Source organism: Aspergillus vadensis (assembly GCF_003184925.1).
Source record: "Aspergillus vadensis CBS 113365 unplaced genomic scaffold BO88scaffold_11, whole genome shotgun sequence".
Classification (NCBI taxonomy): Eukaryota; Fungi; Ascomycota; class Eurotiomycetes; order Eurotiales; family Aspergillaceae; genus Aspergillus; species Aspergillus vadensis.
In genome coordinates, this window is record NW_020292049.1 from 932,763 (window position 1) to 954,907 (window position 22,145).

General features: G+C 49.7%; 9 protein-coding genes across 9 annotated transcripts; 3 read left to right on the forward strand and 6 right to left on the reverse strand.

Annotated features, from left to right (window-relative positions):
- Positions 1 to 488: 488 nt before the first annotated feature.
- BO88DRAFT_488078 (cytochrome P450) lies at positions 489 to 3,961 on the reverse strand (the record flags this gene model as incomplete). Its single annotated transcript, XM_025712593.1, has 8 exons — positions 3,617 to 3,961; positions 3,139 to 3,562; positions 1,759 to 2,020; positions 1,487 to 1,693; positions 1,094 to 1,417; positions 925 to 1,035; positions 701 to 861; positions 489 to 648 (listed from the first exon to the last, which is right to left on the reverse strand). The coding sequence occupies exons 1-8, from the start codon at positions 3,906 to 3,908 to the stop codon at positions 489 to 491; spliced, it is 1,941 nt and encodes a 646-aa protein (XP_025563127.1). The 5' UTR covers positions 3,909 to 3,961.
- Positions 3,962 to 5,075: 1,114 nt separating this feature from the next.
- On the forward strand, positions 5,076 to 6,569 carry BO88DRAFT_340387 (terpene synthase family protein; the record flags this gene model as incomplete). Its single annotated transcript, XM_025703056.1, has 9 exons — positions 5,076 to 5,206; positions 5,258 to 5,384; positions 5,434 to 5,452; positions 5,515 to 5,667; positions 5,787 to 5,952; positions 6,001 to 6,090; positions 6,135 to 6,168; positions 6,230 to 6,447; positions 6,494 to 6,569. The coding sequence occupies 9 exons, from the start codon at positions 5,076 to 5,078 to the stop codon at positions 6,567 to 6,569; spliced, it is 1,014 nt and encodes a 337-aa protein (XP_025563128.1).
- Positions 6,570 to 7,139: 570 nt separating this feature from the next.
- On the forward strand, positions 7,140 to 8,643 carry BO88DRAFT_340449 (putative meiosis-specific topoisomerase Spo11; the record flags this gene model as incomplete). The annotated part of the gene is made up of 7 exons (XM_025703059.1): positions 7,140 to 7,431; positions 7,480 to 7,546; positions 7,606 to 7,714; positions 7,769 to 7,855; positions 7,905 to 7,985; positions 8,042 to 8,113; positions 8,164 to 8,643. 7 exons carry the CDS (start codon positions 7,140 to 7,142, stop codon positions 8,641 to 8,643), a joined length of 1,188 nt encoding a protein of 395 aa, XP_025563129.1.
- On the reverse strand, positions 8,641 to 9,587 carry BO88DRAFT_388733 (E2 ubiquitin-conjugating protein UBC7; the record flags this gene model as incomplete). Its single annotated transcript, XM_025704881.1, has 2 exons — positions 8,641 to 9,240; positions 9,341 to 9,587. 2 exons carry the CDS (start codon positions 9,585 to 9,587, stop codon positions 8,987 to 8,989), a joined length of 501 nt encoding a protein of 166 aa, XP_025563130.1. The 3' UTR covers positions 8,641 to 8,986.
- A 497-nt stretch (positions 9,588 to 10,084) lies between these two features.
- Positions 10,085 to 12,078, reverse strand: BO88DRAFT_388738 (scramblase family protein; the record flags this gene model as incomplete). Its single annotated transcript, XM_025704882.1, has 2 exons — positions 10,085 to 11,497; positions 11,545 to 12,078. The coding sequence occupies 2 exons, from the start codon at positions 12,076 to 12,078 to the stop codon at positions 10,403 to 10,405; spliced, it is 1,629 nt and encodes a 542-aa protein (XP_025563131.1). The 3' UTR covers positions 10,085 to 10,402.
- A 583-nt stretch (positions 12,079 to 12,661) lies between these two features.
- Positions 12,662 to 13,583, reverse strand: lcl2. Its single transcript, XM_025712594.1, has 2 exons — positions 13,311 to 13,583; positions 12,662 to 13,258 (listed from the first exon to the last, which is right to left on the reverse strand). Exons 1-2 carry the CDS (start codon positions 13,495 to 13,497, stop codon positions 13,065 to 13,067), a joined length of 381 nt encoding a protein of 126 aa, XP_025563132.1. The 5' UTR covers positions 13,498 to 13,583; the 3' UTR covers positions 12,662 to 13,064.
- A 131-nt stretch (positions 13,584 to 13,714) lies between these two features.
- Positions 13,715 to 14,874, forward strand: BO88DRAFT_405032 (mitochondrial 54S ribosomal protein bL27m). The gene has a single exon (XM_025706776.1). It carries the CDS (start codon positions 13,772 to 13,774, stop codon positions 14,624 to 14,626), a length of 855 nt encoding a protein of 284 aa, XP_025563133.1. The 5' UTR covers positions 13,715 to 13,771; the 3' UTR covers positions 14,627 to 14,874.
- Positions 14,875 to 14,973: 99 nt separating this feature from the next.
- On the reverse strand, positions 14,974 to 19,412 carry BO88DRAFT_488083 (chromatin-binding protein RAD9; the record flags this gene model as incomplete). Its single annotated transcript, XM_025712595.1, has 2 exons — positions 14,974 to 19,278; positions 19,353 to 19,412. 2 exons carry the CDS (start codon positions 19,410 to 19,412, stop codon positions 14,974 to 14,976), a joined length of 4,365 nt encoding a protein of 1,454 aa, XP_025563134.1.
- A 367-nt stretch (positions 19,413 to 19,779) lies between these two features.
- Positions 19,780 to 21,774, reverse strand: sen2 (tRNA splicing endonuclease subunit SEN2). The gene is made up of 2 exons (XM_025711792.1): positions 21,669 to 21,774; positions 19,780 to 21,406 (listed from the first exon to the last, which is right to left on the reverse strand). The coding sequence occupies exon 2, from the start codon at positions 21,359 to 21,361 to the stop codon at positions 19,883 to 19,885; it is 1,479 nt and encodes a 492-aa protein (XP_025563135.1). The 5' UTR covers positions 21,362 to 21,406; positions 21,669 to 21,774; the 3' UTR covers positions 19,780 to 19,882.
- Positions 21,775 to 22,145: the final 371 nt, after the last annotated feature.

The window sequence follows — 22,145 nt, forward strand, 5'->3', positions numbered from 1 at the left end:
ATTATCCGGGAAGGGCCAAAATCATTCTGGAAGGCCCAGAGCAACAATGTTGAAATGAGTGGCAGCAGATAAATGCGACGCGGGAACGGAGAGAGCTTCGGAGGCAGAAGGCGGAGAAAACCTGCCGCTGGGCATCCACACGTGCATCTTCCACTTATGTACGTGGACAACTTGCAAATGGAAAACTAAAATATCATGTGTACTAACATATCAATTCCATCTTGGGTGAAAAGATACTAAATTTAGATAATTTGAGTCAACTATAAGCGTGACGAAACAGAATGTGTTACTGAACCGTTTATACCACTACTTTGCTAGGTATACAGTGCCCTATCCTACCACAGGAGGACGCAATGCAAAGTCGGGAAACGGACCAAGTCTTTCAGTTCCTGATGTAATGTGAGGTCTTTAGCAGTATTCTTACTTCCAGTATCAAGAACGAAGTACGCGAATGGTGACAATTTGATGACCGGTATTTGCTCGACTGTCTAGTCTTTGACCCCCTTCACCAACACATGGACATCTTTCGCAGTTCTTGCCGCTCCGTGGTCACTCCATTCCATAGCTATCTCGTCTGTCTGGTACAGTTCAATCTGAGTCTTGTTAAAAATATTTGCAAGGCAAATATACAACTCAAGGTAAGCAAGGCTTAACATACGGCGGTCAGTTACTATATTCCATGGCTGATGTTATAACTTACTTGATGCCAATGCATGAGCGTGTTCCCTTGGAAAATGTAACATTCCATTTATCCAGTGTTTTGCCGCTTTCGCCAATCCATCTCTCAGGATTAAATTCGTCGGGCTTGGGGAAGATGTCTGGATCAAAGTGGATCATCCTTGCCGACATTGAGACTGCTGTCTGGCCACAAGCGAGAATATTAGCTTGATCGGTTTTGGCTCATAGTGTAATGCCTTGACTTACTCCTGGTGGTATTAACTGGCCATCAACTTCAATTCCACCTTTGGGAACAATACGCGGAAGTCTGGTTGGAGCTGGAGAGGACAGCCTAAGTGACTCTTTGATCACGGCAGTCTGTACATGGATTATTAGCGAAGAACCCAGGTGATAAGCAGCAAACGCTGTTATTTACCAGATAAGGTAGGTTGCGTAAATATTGGTATTCGATAATCCCATCTGCGTTCACAGGCTGGCACTCGAGCTCTTCTCTCAGCTTCTTTGCACAATTTGGGTGCGTTAGCAGGTAATAAGTAGCACAAGATAGCGCGTAGCTTGTAGATTCCGTCCCAGCAAAGCAAAAGAAGTATGCTTCATTAACAAGCCCATCCATAGACCGTGATGGAGAGTCTTTCTCTGCTTGAAGAAGCGAACTGAAAACCGTCATTCGGGCATTGCCTTCTTTCTGGTCGCTTGGCGCAAGATTTCCAGAGATATCTCTCATCCACTCCAAACACCGCTGTTAAATCATGAGTTATTAGTGAGCTAAGCTTTTCTTTAGCAATGGCATTGATTGGTGCTTACTCACCTGTCTAAAGTCCATGTAGCCCGGGGCGATCATGTCCGTCAGTCTGGGAGGGAGTTTAAGGGCAATCCGGGCGAGGATAGGAAAGCTTCTGAACAGATGAAATCGATCCCCAAACATAGCTAGGCTGGAAAGTAATGGCGGATACGCTTTTCCCGACATAACCAGGTCTAAAGATCTTCCATACAGTAATACCATTATGGCATCGGCCTATGGAGGATACTGTTACCTGACCTTCAGATTCTCTAGCAGGTCAAGGAGTATGAAGAACTAACCGTGACACAATGGTAGAGCTGTTGGATATTTAGCGGGCACTGCGTCTCCGCTGCGATCTTTGCTTGATTAATAGCTTTGGTCACGATCATTTCCAGCTCGGGGGCCAGAAGATCGACATGTCCTTTTGCAAAGGAGGTTTTCACAATGTCATAACGGAGCTTGTATTCGTGAGGATCGGTGAGAAAGGCAATGGAGTCATTGAACGCAATACTGCCAAAGAAGGCAGGATCCTTGTAAAAGTCCGTTCCGTTTCTGAATACTCTGGGTCTTGTCAGCACAGTCTCACCTAACCTAGTACTTCCTTGTGTACCTATGAAAAAAGTCCCTGTTGTTGACGTGAAGTTCATTGGGATGAATTCGGACGACAGAGCCTGTGTAGTAGTGAGCATAAAGAGTTTGATGGTCACTTCATCAGCAGTGCCAGACCATATCTTGCATGTAGCGATGGAAATGATTTGGAGTACTGTCCACTCAGGATGACATCTTTATAGAATTCGTACCAACTGGTGGCAGCGGCAATTCGAGGTCCGGGGAACTTGCTGAGGGGATGGAAGTAAAGGCGAATAGTAATAACGCTGCAAGCATAGATCAAGATACTAATGAGTACTATCAAGCCAACATTAACAGGCAGGACTTGTTCAACTAGCATATTCAGAGCAGCCATGGCTGAATGCGCAAGCGGGTATAAAGCAGTGTAGTCTCTGAATCATAGTTTTGAGAGACTAAATGAGGTATCTTAAGCTGCCTCGAAAAGGGTCCTCTCCTAGGAGGTTCCCGCAGTCACACGGGATACAAACCCAGATGTTGTCTTTCTTTCTTTCTTTAGGGATACTCACACCGTTGTGTACTACAGTCATAATGCACGAGCACCGTTCTAGATTGCTCTGGAAGAGCGCATTGCCCCTTACATTCCATAGCATGCCGTCAAACACCAGTAGGGTTGCAGAGTGTAATTCAATTTCATGTACCGGATTCAGGCGTTTGTAAGCCATTGATATCCGCTTGTTTCTATATGACAATACTAACTTTATTAAGCTACTTTTCCTAATGGATTCTAATAGATCAGAGTTTAGTACTGCATCCACTCGTGATATTCTGAAATTGAAACAACTTTTTGGAGTGAAATTTCGATTTTACTGTAATGGCTTCCAGGAATTGATATTCCAACAGCCGGGTCACTATCTAGGCGCATGGGAAACACGAGCTATGGGGCCACATATGTAAGGGATGTATCGACTTTGTGATCTTCAGCGTCAATCGGTAGGTTCTTATCTGGAAGTCTGTAGGCTTTGGAAGCTCACACAAAATACCAAAGAGACAGAATCTTGTTCAAGCAACAAGCAAACCCATCCATATCCGGTAGCATCAAGATTCCTTACATCAAGGAGTACCCTGCATCAACAGGAATAACGACACCCGTGACATATGAAGTCTTATCGGATGCGAGCCACAATACACTTTCCGCAACCTCCTCCGGCCGTGCACAGCGTCCCAATAGGGAGCTTTGCTTTGCAAGTGCGTCCTCACTGGCACCGATCTTCGTCAGGGCGTCGGTAAGCATTTCAGTTTTGGTCATGCCGGGGGCGACAGCATTCACGCTAATCTGGTTGTGGCCGTTTTCTTTCGCTGCAGTGGTGGTCAAAGCGGCCACACCGTGCTTGGAAGCACAGTATGCAGGCATATTAGGCCTCGTCTTCAGAGCACCACTGGAGGAGATGTTTATAATGGAGCCGCCGCGACCTTGCGTGATCATCTGTTGCAGTTCCCACTTCAGGCAGTAGGCGACACTGGAGAGGTCGGTGTCTATTACTCTACCCCATTCGGCCTCAACCAGCTCTCAAGTCGACATGGAATTACCGTTCACGCCTGCGTTTATCACCGCAATTTCAAGGTTGCCGAATATTGTGATTGTTTCCTCAAATGCGTTTCTGATGCTACTAGAGCTGGTGACATCCGTCTCGATGAAGCGTGCTTCATAACCCTGGCTAACGAGTTCCTTCTCGACTTGCCTACCGATGGCCTCGTCAACTTCGGCAAGAGCGACTTTTACGCCAGATCTAGCGAGTGCAGATGAAATGGCTTTGCCCATGCCCCTCCCACCTCCTGTCACCATAGCAGGTTTTCCATGTAGATCGGGGTGGATAGCCATTGTCGGGTCAATCAATAGCCAATTGCTATGGGTTACGAAGTGGGCTTTTGCGGTAACACGAATTCGGGGAATGCTAGAAAAGAGCCCTCTTGTTGAAGATATCATTTATGTCAATCTGATGCCTTCTTAAAGCCAGCAAAGAGTCATTGGGTAATTTGTATAAATTTCTCTCAATGCAGCTCGGTGCATGAAATGCATGCATTATCACGCGTCCGTTCTTCTTGGGAACGGCGAGCATGCAGAAGACTGATCCGTATTGCTGCATTAACTCAAATGACGAAGCGGGCTGGCAGCCCACCTAGTCCTGATTTCACTCAGCGTATTATGGGAAGATTGAGTGTATAGCCCATTCTTGGAAATCGAAGCAGCAATTGTACTGTAAGATAGCCACAGCGAAAGGTCTACGCAGTGCTATTGGTAGAATAATCGGCTTGGCTGGTCTGCAGTGAGACTGACTGGACCTGATAGCCCTTGAGTAAATACTCAGAGAGACCTCCACCAGAATTTGATGTAATCGTCTTCCGAGACCTCTACCGAGTCCCCACATTATTTTGAAAGGAGTCTTTTAGACTGCAGTTTTTGTTACTCGAATAAGACTCGTACATTTTCAACAGGACGTAGGTTTGCACCTGTGGAACTTACGGCGATGCGGCTGGACCTGCCCAGTCATTTAACTGGTAAATATTCTCATTTCAACTCGATTGTCATTGGGAAGTAGTACTGCCGGTCTTGTAGGATGTGTATCACGAGCTCCATAGCAGCAGGGCAGATATACAGCATTCCTGTTTGAGATCAGTAAACACGTCGATACCCTGTAGATCCTTGCAAAGAATCACAAGCAAACTGCGACTGATTCTGTTTCCCTGCTGGTAATCACAGCATTGGGAAAGTGGTTATCAACCGTACTACCCAGCAGTGAGGGTGAGAAAGAGGTCAAATGATACAGTTAGCGGTGACGCTACACCCCCTGGGGTAATGCTAAGGAGGCGTCATGGTAGCTATTTGGACAGGCATCCATCCACATTTAGTATCTGATTCACATAGGGGCCACGATAGACTTGGATATCAAGAAAGCTCACCCTAAGAGTGTTAGGCCAAACCTTTCTTGTCCACTCTGATCTATCATTTTCATTTCTATCCCTTTACTCACTTATCAAAGCTGTGAAGATGGGATGGGACGCTGGCAATGTCGTCGAGGTGAAATTACCTCCGCTATTTGTCAACTTCGCTGCGCGAAAGGCTCCAATGAACAAACATTATCAAGCCGTCAGAGAAGAGTCAGAGCAGTGGCTCATCAAGTATAGTTGTCCATAGTTCTCATCCTAGCATCATTAGCTAAAACTTTCAAGGACCTGCAAGTTTGAGACAAATATGGCAAGATTCGTTCACAAAACCGACTTCGGATATTTTGTGGCTATCGTGGCTCCTGATGCAGAGGAAGATGAGTTGCGAACAATGTTCGACTGGGGGAACTGGGTATGTATATCTTGCTTTCTACCATCTGCTTTTGCTAATCTTGCTCAAGGTCTTTCCTTTTGATGATGGTAGTGTTACCTTAACTTTACGGCATTCGCGTTTACTGGTGCTCATATATCGATATGAACAGCTTTCGATAATGGAGAGTTGAAAGTGGATCTGGATGGCGTGCGAAAAATGATGGACGAGCTTTTGGCTGTCATGAATAATGAGACAAACTCAGGACCAACGGACCCTCTTGTCGTTGCTTTCAAGTCCATCTGGGACAGACTGTCTGAAGTGAGTGCCTCACCCTTAAGACGGTAACCCTCGCTAATGATCCAGTCGAACTGCTCTGCTGGTAATCGCATCGTCAACCTAATATTTACCTAGATACATGACTGATCATTAATCCGATTCCAGGAACCCTTCGACGGTTTGCTAGATCAATGCAAGACTACTCCGAAGCCTGTATTCAGCAAGTAATCATGCAGTCTAAATCCCAGGGCAGCGAAACACTGTCAGTCGACGAGTTTATTGCAATGAGACGTGGGAGTATTGCAACAACGCCCCTATTTGCGCTGTTTGAGTAGGTTATTTTCCTACTTAATCAGGGTCACACGTGCTGACTGTCAAGATATGCCTATGGATTGAACATACCAGATGAAGTCTTAGAATGTTCATCAATCAAAGAGTTGGAAAGAGTTAGCACTGAAGTGACGGTCATGTAAGAACCTTGTCCGTTGTAGAAAGCAGTTACTAACTCGACAGCCAAAATGACATCGTTTCCTATCGGAAGGAGCAGGTATGTGCATATGTATGGCCCGCCAGCGGAAGGCGCAGAGTTCCTAACCCTCCGTCATCAGCTCCTTGATGAGAATAGCAATTTGATCAAGATATATCTCCGGGACGGTTTCTCAGTTCAGGCTGCTTTTGACGAAGCTGGAAAGTTACTGGCTACCTGCTACCGTGACTGGTATTTGGCACTAGCCGATTTACCCAGTTGGGGCGAAGATGTCGACGCCCAGGTTCAGACGTATATTGAGGGGCTCCAGAATGTTGTTCTGGCTAATATTCACTGGAGGTAAGATCTTCTCTCAACTTCGCTAAGATATCTAATGGTGGTGTAGTTTCCGAGCAGAGCGGTATTGGAAATCGAATGCGGAGATACAGAAGGATAGGACGATTGAAGTGCGACTGACATGAGGATGTCTTGGCTGTGGTGAAAATGTCTCAGATTGTGTTTTATTCAGAATTCAGATTGCATGACTTACCTCCCATGGCAATAGGCAGGCTGGCAGGCTGGCATGCAGTGCTCTTTACAAGTATTCGAATTGCTGATGCTTATTTAAACTTATTTTGGAGCCTTGTGATTTCATAGAATCAAAAAGAATGACACTTTTCACGGACTAGCCATTCTTCCTGGTTGTCTAGAAGCGATAGATCTTGAGAGGGTGTGAAAACATGAGAAAACATCCCAGAAGAAGTCTGGCTATCTCTGTGCCTGAATTCACAGGCCACCGGCTCGCCATACTTCGAAAACTGATCAGTTAAGATCACTATGTAACTTTGATGCTTCCGATGAATCGCTTGACCACTTACGTTATACAGAATAAATTCCTTCTATTTGTTGTAGTATTATGAGATACGTCTATGTCAGATTGGTTACTCTCACGCTCGTCACCCATCCAGACTATTTTCTTCCCTCCTATCCGGATCATCCCCTTCCTACTTTTACAGGTCATTCTCTCTAAATTCATCTTGATCCCAGAAACAATGGAAGTATCACACATAGATGGATTGGAAGCAGAGGCGTTCGAACTACCAACAAACATCATTACAATTCCTCAAACACCAGTCCAAAGCTACATTCAGGAGACGCTAGCAGCAATCCTGGATGAACTGTCCTCCCCTAATGGCCAACCATCCATTACACTCAAGCACAGAGGCAAAAATTTCGCATCATTATTCATCAACCCACAGACACAAGCCCTGGAGACCTCAGAGATGCAGACATACACCACCTACAAATGGCCCGGCAGAGATGAGAACGAAGCCTGGAGATTCAGTACTATCTATGGTCACCGTTCCACAGACTCCTCTAATGAAGACATAGCCGTCGCTTTACGAGTCCTCGCAGCCATTGCAGAGGCAGTTCAAGCGGGATTGATGGTTTCTAAGAGGTGAGCAGCACACATAATCAGTATACTTTACCACAAATCATCTACTAACTTCGTCGTAGAGACATATACTACAGCGATCCTGTCTGTTTTGGCATCCAGAGAACCGTCGATACACTCGTTGATGACTTGGCACACACAATGGGGGTGGATCGGGCTGCCTTATATGTGGTTTGTAGGCCTCGACAGTGCCCACTTCCAGGATACTAAGTACGCCAATCACAGGAAGCAGCAGCGAAAGGACTCGTCGTGGGATACTATCAAATAATCACTAGAAGCGACGCAGTGGTGGATGCGCGATTATCAAACCAGGTCTGTTGCAGTCATCATTACTGTACACGGCATGAGATGACCTTTCCAGGATTCTCTAGTACCCAGAACGCAAGACATTCACAAGATTGATCTTGCAGATGTCGTGTGGGTATTGGTTCTAGAAAAGGAGGTCCTTGCTGCAGTCAAACCCTGACATGTCAAAGTGGAATGAACTGACACTCTCAGGCCATATACCGCCGACTCGCGAGCAGCAACTACCACCTCACATCCGCAGCAGGAAAGGGCATCCTCGTCACCGTACGTTCCATTCCCCAAACATATTCCAGGAGACATACCAACAATTACAGGGGAAAGGATATCCTGACCTCAACACTCGAGCATTTGTCCGAAAGCTTTTCGACCACAGCCGCCAACTCACCAAACAACCGCAGTTCTACGCCTTAGTTGACGGAGACCCTGACGGAATGGCCATCATGGCCACATACAAGTATGGCTCTGTGGCTTTTGCACATGAAAACCGGAACTTGAATGTCCCCGGCCTACACTGGCTGGGACTAAAGATAGTAGATGTGGTTGTAGGAGCTGGTCTGCTAGGCGATAACACGCTAATCCGTCTCACAAAGAGAGATAGGAAGAAGGTCATCGCTATGCTGTCTAGAAACCCTATCTGGGCGGCTGATGGCCCGGAGCCGGAATGGCGAGTCGAGCTGCAGCGGATGCTCATGCTGAATGTCAAGGCAGAGACGGAGACTCTATATGATACGGAGGGCGGTCTGACAGGATGGCTGAATCGGAAACTGGTCCATCTCGTACAGAGTAGTAGGTAGGTATAATGTATCCATGACTTATGCCATTATAAAAACGAAAAGACGATATATACTAAACAAAGCATCTATGCATTCCCGACCATGCATCTACCCCAGCAAAGAAATATAAGAATAAAAGGATAAAAGAAAGTGAACATACCACAACGCCAACCCAAGCAACCAATGCATCCGTCCATCCATCCAATCATCCAGCTTCCAAGCTATGCCACAATTTCCTCCACGACACAGAGTATAGACAAGACAGCGAGCAACCAGCCCACCAACCAGTGACTTATTTACGAGCGAAACCCCGTACCCTACCCATCACCACTCAACACACATTAACCCAAGAAGGGGGGTTTCTTCACAACCCCAATCCCTTCCTAACCTCATCCCTCACCTTCCTTTCATACTCCCCCCTCCGCTCCCTCCACATCTTCGCGGCCTCCACATTCGCCGGAGACTCATCATTCGGCTCCGCCAACATACTCATAACGGAGATGAGAATCTTCTCCACGCTCTGAATAGGCGACCACCGCTCCGAAGCATGTTCGTAATGGTTGGGGTCGTCACCGGGGGGATGGAGGATGGAGATGCACACGGTTCCGTTGGGGTATACTATACACATACAATCCAAACACATTAGCACATGCCCAACAACCCAGGTATTATTAAACAAGACAAAGGGTAAACGAAAGGGGAAAGGAAGATCATATACCATTAGGATGCCAAACCCCACCACCCACAAACTTCATAGTCGGCGGACTAAGCGGATAATCTTTGGGAAACTTCAACTCGGCCGCGAAAACGCCGCCCTCAAAGGGCGTACCTTCGGGTCCCTGGATCAGTGCTTCCCAGTGGAACATGTCATCTTCGGTGACGGGGCCGGCGGTGATGCCCTCCGGGGGGTTGGTGGAGAGGTTTTTGTATTCGTGGAAGAGACGTTTCTGGGCGACGGAGGACATTTTGATCACTGCCTTTTTTCTTCTTTTCTCTTTGAAAAGACTTATTTGATTTATCAATTGGTTTTAGTTTCTCCGGCGTGGGAGGAGAAAGCTGGTGCTGGTTGGGTTTCTTGTGCTGGTGGCGTGGCGGTCTGGCGATTAGATAAAGAGGGGAGAGGAGAGTGCGGAGATCGGACCGGAGGGGGAGGGTGAAAGGACACCGGGGGAGATGGTTATGTACCTGGGGTGGCGTTGAGGAGATAAGTAGGATTAAGAAAAAAAAACTTTTTAAGAGGCTGGGTTACTACTGGGGAAGGTGAGTGAGTGGCCTGGAATTGAATTGGAGGAGAAATCAAGGTTTGCCACTTTTGAAAGCCAATGAATTGATGGAGTGATTGAGGTTCCATTGATTGATTGTTGAGCCGGTGGGATGTGGCTGCCTGAGGCTGCAATGATGCTTATCGCCGCATTCGTCTGGATGGATGGAGTATTGGTGGACTGTAACTCTGTATAGAATTGTTCATTTTTCGCATTATATTATACATTTTATTGGAGATTTCATGCCGTTATGGTACATAGAGCGGATCATTGTCAGTAAGCTGCAAAACCCTATATGCATTTCAAGCAGGGCCGAGAGTAAATGACATCAACGTCTACTCCGTACTCGGCCCGATCATGTCGAGTATACAATGGGTCATGTCAGAGCCGTTATGGTGATTCTCAATACACCGAACCCATGAGTTCTGTTGTAGTACCCTCGCACGAGTAAGGGGAACCGTCTCACGGTGTCAGCCGGCATCTTGATCCAACTGCCTGTTGTATGGTCGATCAGCCGCTTAGAACCAATCGAAATCATCGCCTCCCTCGCCCTCGTCGCCTTCATCTGCCCAAGGGTCCTCTTCCTGACCCCATGTGTTCTCAGGCTCCTTTCCCCACGGGTTCTCGGGCTCCTCCCCCCAAACATCTCCATACGGACCCGTTTGACCTGGCGTCGGTGGCTGTTGGTCTACAGGAGCTGCTTGCTGATCGGGAGCAGGCTGGCTGCCCCCCATCCCACGAGACATGGCGTCGTAGCCAGCCATTGCGCCCGCGCCTGCTGCTCCAGCTGCTGCACCATCAGCCATTCCACCGGCTGCCCCGGCCCGACCAAGGGTTCCCGCGGCCGCTTCCCCCACGGCACCTGCTTCACCGGCTGCTGCGCCCCCGGCGGCAGCACCCCCAGCAGCTGCCTCACCTCCAAACCCGGGGATCCAGAGTGGCATGAAACCAAACCCGCCCGAGTTGCTATGGCGACTAAAGTAGTCAAAGTCAATGCTCACAGCGGTTGCCAGCATCACGGCACGCTGGTCGAACGTCATCCCAGTAGCCGCGCTGTTCTTGTCGAGGAACTCTTCGCTGGGGGAAGCAGAGTCCATTCTGAGTGCATAGACACCCGTATCCGTAAAGATTTCCCGGGCAAAGCCGGCAAAGTCGCGATTCACGGAGCCGATCAGCTGTTTGTCAGAAGAACGTAGGCCAAAATCCCACGACAAGAATGGCTCGTCCACATAGGCAAATTGGTGATATTCGCCCGTTTCCTGGCCACTCTGAGATGATTTGATCAACTGCATTTGCTGCGCGTTGGACATATCCATCTGATTGAGTGGTAGCTTCTGTGTTTCCATCTCTGTCGCTGGATTGGGCGAGTGGTGATATGTGAAGAGGTTGTATTTGCGTCGTAGTGGGGCCCATTGCTGCTGGGCCTCTCCGATAACCCGCATTTCATCCAAGCCCAAGGATGAAACCCGAGCATTCGAGTCCCCTGTGGGGTGAACCAGAGATCCGGCAGAGGTTGTCTGTAGTGTGGTGGACGTTGAATAGGTACCCTTTGCTAGGTCGAGAGGATCATATACGCGGATTCGGGAGTTGATCCATGAGAACGGACGGTGGAACTGCGCAGTCAGCATCATCCACATGCAATCGGCAGATCAACACCTACCCGAAGCACTTCATTCTCATGCCTGTCAAACACATGAGTCACGAAACTGCGATGCGTCCGGAACGATTGTCGCGCCATCATGTTCACCATGCCTTTCTCCTGCTCCGCCATATAGCCAATATGATTGCCGTTGGCATCCATGATGACGTACTTGTTGGCTTGTTCAAAACCAATCATCACATTCATGAGCTCCAACTGTCGCTGGACCACCAGACCTGAGTTGGCGAGGATTCCCGTCGCCGGGTGCGTCTCTTTTATCACGCCATGAGGGTCTTCGGGGATGTGGACTGGAGCGAGGAGGGTGTTTTGAGAGGGGTCATATTGTGAGGCGGGGCTTTCGGGGGTTTCGGAGGTTGTCTCTGGATTGCTGGGTTCAGGTGCTCGCGATGCTGGGACGTCTCTTCTGATGGGCTCTGGCCTGCGTATGGAGTTTCGGGGGCCTCGGGGGTTGGATCGGCCGCGAAGTGAGCTGGCGAGAGCTCGACCGGGAGCTCGAAGGCACTGCGCCGGTGGTGTTCGGAGCGCACTCCACATTCCAGTGATTGATGCCAGTCAGTATTAATGTATGATGCAAAATTAGACGAAGATACTTGAGGTAACTGTAGCACCGAGAACTATAGTTGAGTTAGCTGGAGATGGAAGAGAAAGAGTGGAAGACTCCCGCGATGACGAAGTTGCGGGAGCGGAGTTAACGGCGATAAGACGCTGATCATCCATCCGCCCTCGTTTTGCCTTCATCCACCCCGCGAACTGATTGCGAAATAACTCAGAAATTCTCCAGTACTTTCTATCCGTGTGGAAAATGCTTCCATGTGGCGTATAAGGAACTTGAAGCTATCCCAGATGATTGAACGTCTCAGTCACATGAAACCGTGGGAAATAGCGCATCTCGATACTAAATATATATAGTTTTTAACAACTGCTTTTGAGACACCTTTTTGTTGCTGATTATACTATTAGTAGTACTAGGTAGTATCATTTCCACAGCCAGCAGATAAAATAGCGTAGTTAACGAAAGGAGCTTCCATGTCATTCTATGCATCTAAATCCGTCTTTCCAAGTTCTGCCTACATGAACTAATCTACTCTACAGCCGGAGCGCTGAATGCGATTCAGCTGCTTTGGACAGTCAGTACTGATGAAGTTGACATTGGAATGTATATTATTTGCTGTAACCACGCAGAGAAGTAAGCGCAGATGCCCAGGATATATGAATCAAGTACGGTCTGGTGCCTCTGATCAAAAACCAGAGCGTAAGGCGATGTCCCGGGAATCAAGCTGCTGGCTATTCATAGCACAAAAGCAGCTGGCTGTGCAATATCCAAGGGCGCTTTGACACTAATAAGGCAATAATGCTGCAAGAACCACTCAACCACGACGCAGAACAACGCGCAGGCCTCAGAAATAGCACCAGAACAGCAGGCTCCCCAAGATATATCCAGAGCTGATATACACCAACACCAACACTGATGTATTCCCAATCCAGCTGAAAGCAATACACCACCTTCTGCGACAACTCAATCACAAAAGACCCTTGCGCGCCAACTCAATCTTCCGCGCCGCCTCACCGGCCTTGTATCCTCCCTTCGACACACAAACGGCACTTCCTTCACCAAGTTCAACCTTCTCTTCGACGTCGGGGTGCGGACACGGGCAATGGTGCGGAAAATGGACGCATGCGAGGGTACCAGGACAGAGGTATTTATCGCAATGGGCTATGCTAGTTAGCTTCACACGCATACCCCAATAGAAGAATACAGCACTTACCTGAATCCCACTGACTCTGATACCGCGAGCTATCACTCGGAACATTCTGCGCCGCCTGCTGACGACCCTGGTGACCACCACCGCCGCCACCGCCGCCTCCAAACATATGCTCAAAGAACTGGAACTGCGCATGAGCCACAGAGGCAAGTAGAAGAAGGGCTCCGAGGAGCCGAATCCAAGAGAACATAGCGAACTGAGGGAGACTCGACAAACAACCGAGCAGTATGTCCAAAACCAAAAAAAGGCGAAGCAAACTAAATTGCAGATCAAAGCAAGCAAAGGAACTAAGTATATAGTTGTAGATAGATAAGTTACCGGCCATCTGGCCGCATCCGGCACGTGACTTCACCCGCCAAGTCCCATCTCCGATCCGCGAAAAAAAGCAGGCTCCGGGAAATAGAGCGAGCCATCTCTCCCCAGTTCAATCCCCATTGAACATCACCCACCTCTCAATCCACACAATGTTCCAACCTCGTCTTCTAGCGCCCCTCCGGGCTCTAGAAAGGGGACTTACCAGAGCCCCCACGGCCGCCATCCGCAACAACAACAGCACCTCCTCGCTCCTCCGCAACACCTCCTCCATCCTCTCCGCAACCAGCAACAGCGGCATATTAACACAATCCAAGCTCACCCCGCTAGCATCTCCAACATTACACCAATTTCTCCAAGTCCGACACGCCTCCCACGCCTCCCAAGGAACCGCGAACCGTCACTCCCGCGACCCGGCGGGCAAGCGTCTCGGCGCGAAACGCACAGCCGGTGAATACGTCGTTCCCGGATGCATCATCTTCCGGCAACGAGGCACCAAATGGTTCCCTGGTGAGAACTGCGCCATGGGCCGTGACCATACCATCTACGCTGCTGAGGCCGGGTATGTGCGGTACTACCTGGATCCCGAGCGTCATCCGGATCGGAAGTACATTGGAGTTGTGTTTGAGAAGGATGGGAAGTTGCCGACGCCGAAGAATGCGCCGACTAGGAGGAAGTTGAACCGTGTGGCAGTTCGTTTTGAGCCTGAGGAGGAGGTGGCTGCCAAGCAGGGCGATTTGGTGGCTAAGATTGGAGAGGACGGGACACAGGTTGGCAGTGCTACGAAGGTTGAGGCTGCTCAGGCTGCCGTTCAGTTGCGTCCTGGTTATATGTACCGTGAGGCCAACTGGAGTATTGGTCGTGCTGCGGAGAAGGCTGGCATTACGGCTAAGCCGTATAACCGCAAGAACCGCTGGTTGGCGTGGAGGAAGAGGACTGCTAAGGCTGATCGGTTGGCACAGATGAAGAGTCTGAAGAACAAGAAGAAGAAGAAGGGTGGAAAATAGATGATTTGATGGGGGGATCATGTCGGTGAAGGGTTGACTGCGTGTGTGTGATATATTAGTTCTGGTTCTAGGGTTTCTTTTTGTGTCTGTCTACCTATATGTATGTATGTATTATAAGACGTTTGAATGGGCTGCAATTACTATTTCTTTTCTCTTTATTAAGAAAGAAGAACGAACTGATGCTTTAACAGAGTAGCAGACTCCAGGGTATATTGCTATCAGTATCAGTCTCGCGAACACACTTATTGATCAAAGCAGCAAACATAAGAAGAACAAGCAGATACTCCAGACCCCATACATTCGTCGTAGATGATCGTCGAAAATATTAACCCCACTAGATCCATTCATTACTGGTCAAACAACCTCCCCAAGATCAAGCTTTGACAGACAAACTCATTGCCGACAATCTTGACATTACTATTCATTCCCAGCTCATTGCCGTCAAAAGATTCCATCAGCTTCGACCGCTTACGCTTCCTCGAACCGGCAGTTGACAATGAACTTCCCAGTGCCAAGGCCTTGGCGGAGGAAGCTCGGTCATCGTCATCGACATAGATCCAGTTCCAGCTAGTGCCATCGACTTCATCCGTTTGCGTTGCACTCAGGATCGCGCGCGCAGACTTGAGATCAGGCACGCGCTCGATGCGAGAAGCACCCAACGCATAGGTCAAGAAGAGATACGCCTTGCGTTTCTCCTCGTCTGCTCGCCCACTGCGTCCCGTAACAAGAAGCACGGATTGTCCATTGAGGAGATTGGGCCGGCCAGCGATGGTCTCAGACAGTCGAGCCTCTGTAGCAGGGTACGGGGCTAGGAATCTGGACTTGGTTGCACCGTTGAGGTAGGTAGACTCTCCAGCTGGGAGGAGGTATATTTCCCAATCGAGGATTTGTCTTCGCGCAACGCAGTCCTCGATCCAGCGGTCAGAGAGGCAAGGGAGATTGAGTGCTAGGGCTTGCATGTACTTTGACCGACGAGAATGTTTGTCAGCTATCAGACATGCAAAGCCCACGTCTGCGGCACCACTAGTCAGCCGCAGATGGCCGTCTTGGGTACTAGGGAGTGGAGCAGGAGACTTGGTAGGTGTAGCAACTGGTGCACTCGGAGGGAGTTCGAACAACTCATTAAACCCGTCCTCTAGAATCCGGCCGTCGTTCTCCAGAATCATCCTGGTAATTCGTGATTTGGCCTCGTTGTTGTCTCCGTATGACACCGCAAATACCATACCGGCAAATAGACCAGTGGAAAAGCGGAAGCTGCGCGAGAGTCGAGCGCCAGGGGACATGGGCGTGGAGTGTCTGTCACCTGGCGTTTTAGGTCCACTTTCGGAAACAGCAGGCCCGGAGTCGTAGCTGAATGCCCGGTCTTTCAATTGATTCCAAAGGATAGTATCTAGGTAGATTCGGGAAATAGGAACAGTAATCCTGTTCTCTGTAACTGCGAGTCCTGAGCCGGGTAGACTTTTGCGCTGCTTCGGTGTCAAGATAACGGAGGAATATCCATATACATCAGTCATAGGAATCAGGCCGTTCGCAGCTCCCTGTTCGATATCACTCAAAGTGAGCTTGTCGGCGAACCCAGAGATGATATGTGTCACCTTGGGAACATCGCGCATGTCCACCTTGACACCATCACCAATACGCAGCTCAAGTCGTTTTACCGCGCCAGTGGGAATCTCAAGCGGTGCGCTATCTTCGAATTTGACCAGATACCGCGACTGCGATGTGCCAAAGGGCTTGCCAAAGCACGTTGCAGGATAATACGCGCGCTTTGGCCCGCTCCATGGGGCAAGGACTTGGTTGACGGCGATAGGTACGTTATCATGGCTAACTGAAGGCTGAGCTGGTTGTTGAACTCGAGGCGGTGTCTCCACAACTGGATCCTTTTCAGATGCTGTTTCTGTTGGTTGGGGTGCGACTGGTTCACTGGATGGCTCAGGCATTGAACTGACCGCCTGATCCTCGTAAACGGCAGGCAGTTCTTCTTGAACGGGAGCATGCTCTTCAACCTCAGCAGGCACCTGTTTTACCGGATGTGAGCGACCTAGAAGCCGAGACCTCTCTTTACGAGAGACGTGATATTGAGTAGAATCATCCATATCCCATATACTCTCCGCTCTTCTAGCAGGTCTGGACCGTCTCCGATAGGTTGGTATTGGCTTGGTGGCCGGCTCAGCTTGCTTCTCTGGCTCCACCTCATTGATAGGTGGCATTTCCTTCTCTGGAGAAGGCACGACATGAGTAGGCGCGCGAGGTGTAACAGGGAACACTGGGTCGGAAGCGTAAACACTCTGCCCACCGTTACCGCGGCGCTTCTTCCTGGGCTGAATAGGAGACATTGCAACCGCAGACCGGAACTCCCGGTCGTCAGCGGACAGGATATTAATGTCAAGGTTGAAAGAGCCAGCCCCAATCTGTGGTGAAGCATCGGCTGCGATTTCCGTCAGTGCCCTGCGCTGTCTGCCGCTTGGGCTGGACAAAATTTTTGAATTATGGAACGAGGAAGGTTTCAGGGGCGACGAGCTATCTGCAACCATTGGTTGAGAACGGGACCCCCTTTCATGCGCATCCATGTACACCGGCGGCAAGTCGTCATCTTCTTGATCAGCTACATCGGTTGTGTTATGATCGTTTGGCCACCTTTGGTGACCAAGGCGGCTGGGACTCGTTTCGGGAATACTAGTCATTGGTATGATTTCTGCAAAAGCCCTAGGAGCAACAGGAGTCTCGGCGACGCGCGAGGGCATAGATGAGGACTTCTCGGGTCGATCCAACGTAGATGGTTCATTGCCTGTATCCGCGGCCCCCTGCGCAGCTGAATTGCTTGACTCCACCATGTTATGCTTTTGAGCCAACGAGGGCCGTGGAGTCTGGGAGCGAGATGGACTACCTAGCTCTGATCCAGGCCTGCTCACCGAGTGAGCGCGGCCTAACTCGAGCGATCGTCGGCTGGCCTGGGACGCTGAAGGGGGAGAAGAACGTATACGAACTTGCTTTGTGGGTGATGGAGTTGCTCGGTCTACATCAGACAAAGGCCCCATATGAGCCTGAGAGCCTGATTGATGTATGCGCTGCGCGGTCCATTGCTCCTCTGTGTCATCATTACCAGGATCCCTCCGACCAGCGGAGCGCTGAGAGTCTTTAATGACTGAGACCTGTGAGGAGTAGCCTTCATGCAACTGCTCATCCTGTACAAAGCTGCCAGAACGCGAAAGCGACCTTTCTCGCGCGTTTACTGCTTCCCCATTGGTTGGACACGGACTTTCATGCAAGGCAAGAGCTTGTGATAGGCGGTCATGTGCGCTCGCAGCAGCAGCACTGGTTGTGGAAAGGTCGTGGCAATTTTCTTTATCCTCCTCGGCTGAACCATCGAGATCGTAAGGCCGTGGCGTGGGCTGTTCCAAGTCATCCTCTTGCTCTTGTTCCGTTTCTTCTTCGCTGAGCGCCCCATGCTGCAGCCCGGTAGATCCCTGCTCTCTCACCTCCTCGATTTCCCCAGAAGACCCATCAGTCAGATCTGGGCCTTCAGGCACTTCAGATACGGGATTTAGGATCATGTCCGCTTGATTACCACGCCGACTGGATGGCCTCGCAGGGGCTGTGAGCTCCACAAGCTGAGCATCGGCCTCGTGGTCAAACATCTTCCGGCGCCTCATTCGCTCAACAAAACTAGGCTCCTTATCAAATTCCCCGTCGCTTTGGTCCGAGTACACATGGTTTGCAGAACGTGTCATTCTTTCATGCAATGCCTTATCCCGGTTGGCTTGAGATTCCTGCATGCTGATGTAGTTCCATCTGTGGGCGGATGTGTCCCGTGGAAAAGTTGCGGCGAGATTATTGTAAGGTGAGGAGAGCGTTGTAACAACCGGGTGGCTCTGAATGGGAATATTCGGAGAAGGTCGATCTGACATAGGGTCGGATTGCTGGCCATTCACTAGAGGTGATGATGGAGCCTGAGTTGCCCTAAATACCTGACTTAGTGCCAATATCCCACCACTTGACCCGATATCTGCCGCAAGGGGATTCCGCGAAGCAGTGGGAGACACAGTGGCAAGGCCCTCAGAGTGGGCACGCTTCACTGCTGTCATGGGAGTCTTTGTCAGAAACCTCTGCGACTCGGGAAAGAGATTCGGCTGATGCAGCATGGGCGAAGATTCTCCCAGCTTCGAGCTACTCTGATCCTCAAGGTCCTCGTTGACAGCATCAGTATGAAGAGGATCGTAGCCAGATAGCAAATCAAGATGTCCGCTATCGCCTTCTTGAAGGGTCATAAGCGTTGCCTGATCACCCAAATTGCTCTCCTGAGCGTTGTCCGCAGCCTCCTGGTTCTTCCTGATGATTTCATCGTAAACTGACTGAGAGACGACCTGCGTGTCCGAAGGAACGGCATCTACCGAAGGCATTTTCGTAGAAGGAGGCACTGGGGCCGTAGAAGGGTTTGTAGAGTTGGTTTTGGATGCTGGATTCGTATTCATCGAAGTTGTAGCATTATGTGATCGCGAGGATGACCGTGAAGGCGACGACGGCGTCGGGGATTTTCGATCCTTCTTGTGAGCGGGTGAGGAAAACGGTGACTTTTGATGGGCTTCCGGGCGACAGTCGAAGTTTGCAACTGTCCCCAGGCCATTAAATTGAAGCTGCGAAGGTGCAGGTTCCTGATGGATAGCAGACGAATGATGTTAGCGAATGGAGATCAGAGACTCCGCCACCGGGAGAGGCCGTCACTCACAAGCCCCAACGCGACGCGTTGCAGCTTCGCGATGTCGATGCTATCCTGCTGCGTCTCCATAATCCCTCTTACACTGCGATGTCTGTTACACAGCACAAGCGATGGCTCATTGCCGAGGTGCCTGGCGCCCCAAACCCACGAACACTTTCACCACTCGGCTTCCTCGACTGTTCTCGTGCTCTTTCCAAATGGACGGAATACCGTAAAATGCAAAACGCGAAACGCGTCACTCACGTGATTCCTCAATATTACCGCTTCAGGTTTAGCCTGTCCGAATCGACAAGCCGAAGACGATCTACAATTCGTCTATAGAACGAGAGGATGAGCAGTACTATAAAAGGAGCGCAGGAGTATGTCAATGTTGCATTCTTCACACCAGAAAATCGTGATCAACAATGCCAACCATAATGGTTTGTGAGAGGAGCAGGGTTACATATGGTTACAATGAGTAAGGTGCTTTACGTCTTGCCAAAAGAAAACCCAAACGCTCGAACACATATAGTACAGAGAAACCAGATGATGCACTCATTCTAGTCCCGAGTCCGATTGGGAACCCATCTTCGGATAACCATTTCCCGGACTTGATAACGAGCCAACATCGAGCCAATATCCTCTTCCGAGGGAGTATCCAGCTCGTAAGACGTTGGCGGAGGCACTTCCACATAGCATACCACCAAGCTCTTCTTCACCTGGGCCTGGACTCGATTGACACAATGCAGCCACCACCAACTGCGCGCTGTCTTCTCCTCACACTGGGCCTTCCGCTCGGCCGTTTCAGACCAGTAGCCATGGCCATAGGATGGGACGACCACGACAGCAAACTCAGCATGTGAGAAGACCGGACCACGGTTGTAGAGGATGTAGTCCACACCGAACTTCACTCCGGAGCGCACAACCCAACCCAAAGAACGGAAATGGTGGTACACAGCATATGATATCATAAATGGGTCGTCCGGCGTGAGATCCGCTGACGGGGCTCTAGGAGGGAAGTAGGAGTGTCGACATAATAATGGCAGCAGAGAAGATGTAGGAATCTCGGATTTGCGAGTATCATCGCGAACACGCAAGACACCCAGCCCATATGCAAGAAAGAAGGCCTCTTCGTTAGATAATTGAAGGTGCTCTTCATTACTTAATTCCGGCTCCTCATCTGCCTTACCTCCGTCCACCTTTCCATCCGCAGATGTTTCTGGCAAGCTCAGAATAGCCGAATCAGAAGCAAACTCCTTGGCTTGAACAACCGGAGAAAACCGCACAGTTTTGCTGCCACTAGGTGACCGCTTTCCGGCGGAGTTAGGGGTGCGTGCATTGCCGTCTTGTGATACTAAACGTTGTGACTCAAGGAGCTTGGCTTCCCTGGCTTCCCGTGCTTTCCTTAGGGAAAACTTCTCCGTAGTTGATACTGCGCCTTCAGAGCCACTGTTCGGAGTGGGTGAGAGGGATGACTGCTCGTTTGACGTCGCGGTGCCGTCCCTGGCAGCCGCTTCGGCCTTGAGTCTCTCCTCAATGGCAAGCTTTTCCATCCTCGCGCGCTCCAATTTCAATTCGCGGCGTTCCGTCCGCCGCTGTCGTGTAACCTCTTCGCTAGTCATTCCCCCAAGTAGACCTCGTCTCTTCTTCTCACGCTCAAGCCAGCTCGGCTCACTTCGACTCAGGGTTCCCTTACCAAAGAAACCCATCTCCCATAGCGCCTTTATAGCCTTAGGATCTGTGACATGGACCGAGGATGTGGCAGAGTCAAAGTAGGCAGAGTAGACTTCCTGGTGAGGGGGAGAAATAAAGTACGTCAGGTAGGAAAGCAGTACACTGACGAGCGAGAGAGGGTTATGGGGGATGAGAGGAGGGAGAGGATGCACCTCAACCGGGAAAGGGAAGCGATGGATGTGTCGGTAGTTGGGCCTTGGAGGCCGCGAACGACGAGCTGGGGGAGCATTGTTTTTTTGAGAAGAGTCGGTTTTGCCAGGAGCAGCAGTCTCCGAAGCAGGACTAGGAATTGTATTGGAAGCCATATTTAACAGTAATTCTTATAAGCTCAATTGGATAGATATTCGATTCTAACTACAGGGAAGAGTCAGCAAGAAACTCTTCAGTTACAAGCTGGAATGTAGCCGCCATCGCCAACCCCGACAGAAGTAATCAGAATCATTGTTTTGTTTCTCCTCAGATACCGTTGTAGTCAATACAAAGCCTTCACTGACAACAGCGAGAAATCAAGGTTGCCATTGCCTAAGCTTAGGTATGTCATCATCACCGGAGAAAACAATGAAAGCAAAAATCCTTCCAGCAAGACCGACAAGGCTGCTGGCTGAAGCTTACCCGAAATCCTGTGCAAGATCTGGGGTTGGTCAAGCCATTACACGAGAGGCAGCTTGTCCCTCGTGATGCGATGTAGTGTATCTTTAGAAATACAAAATATCAATTAGCGAAAGGATCCCAGAGTCATTATGCAAGACGGGAATGGATGCGCATTATCATCATCAACATCCTCAATATTCCCTCATCCTGCCTGAAGTGCGATGGGATGGTTTGCGGAAGGAAGAAAAAAGTGTTTGGAGCTCGCTTGGGCAGCCTTAAATGGGACCGCGCGTGACTAAGCTGGCCCTTGGCCCGTGCCCCGTTCGCTCCGCCAAAAATTTCCTGCGTATCGCCGAAGTTCAAGTCCAGCGGTTTGGCATCGATAAACGCACTCGTTCACCACCCAGCACCTCTCTTTCGTGTTTCAGTCGACTAACAGATCTAATTTTTCAAGTAAGTCTGTCTGCAGTCTACTTCAATGCTACTCGCTCGTACTGA

What these genes read in the sequence shown, in the direction of transcription:
- sen2 (XM_025711792.1), bottom strand. Translation starts at nt 21,361, where the DNA reads ATGGCTTCCAATACAATTCCTAGTCCTGCTTCGGAGACTGCTGCTCCT.
- lcl2 (XM_025712594.1), bottom strand. Translation starts at nt 13,497, where the DNA reads ATGTTCTCTTGGATTCGGCTCCTCGGAGCCCTTCTTCTACTTGCCTCT. An exon ending in TCAGAGTCAGTGGGATTCAG is followed by an intron (nt 13,259 to 13,310) that starts GTAAGTGCTGTA and finishes TAACTAGCATAG; the next exon opens with CCCATTGCGATAAATACCTC.
- BO88DRAFT_405032 (XM_025706776.1), top strand. Translation starts at nt 13,772, where the DNA reads ATGTTCCAACCTCGTCTTCTAGCGCCCCTCCGGGCTCTAGAAAGGGGA.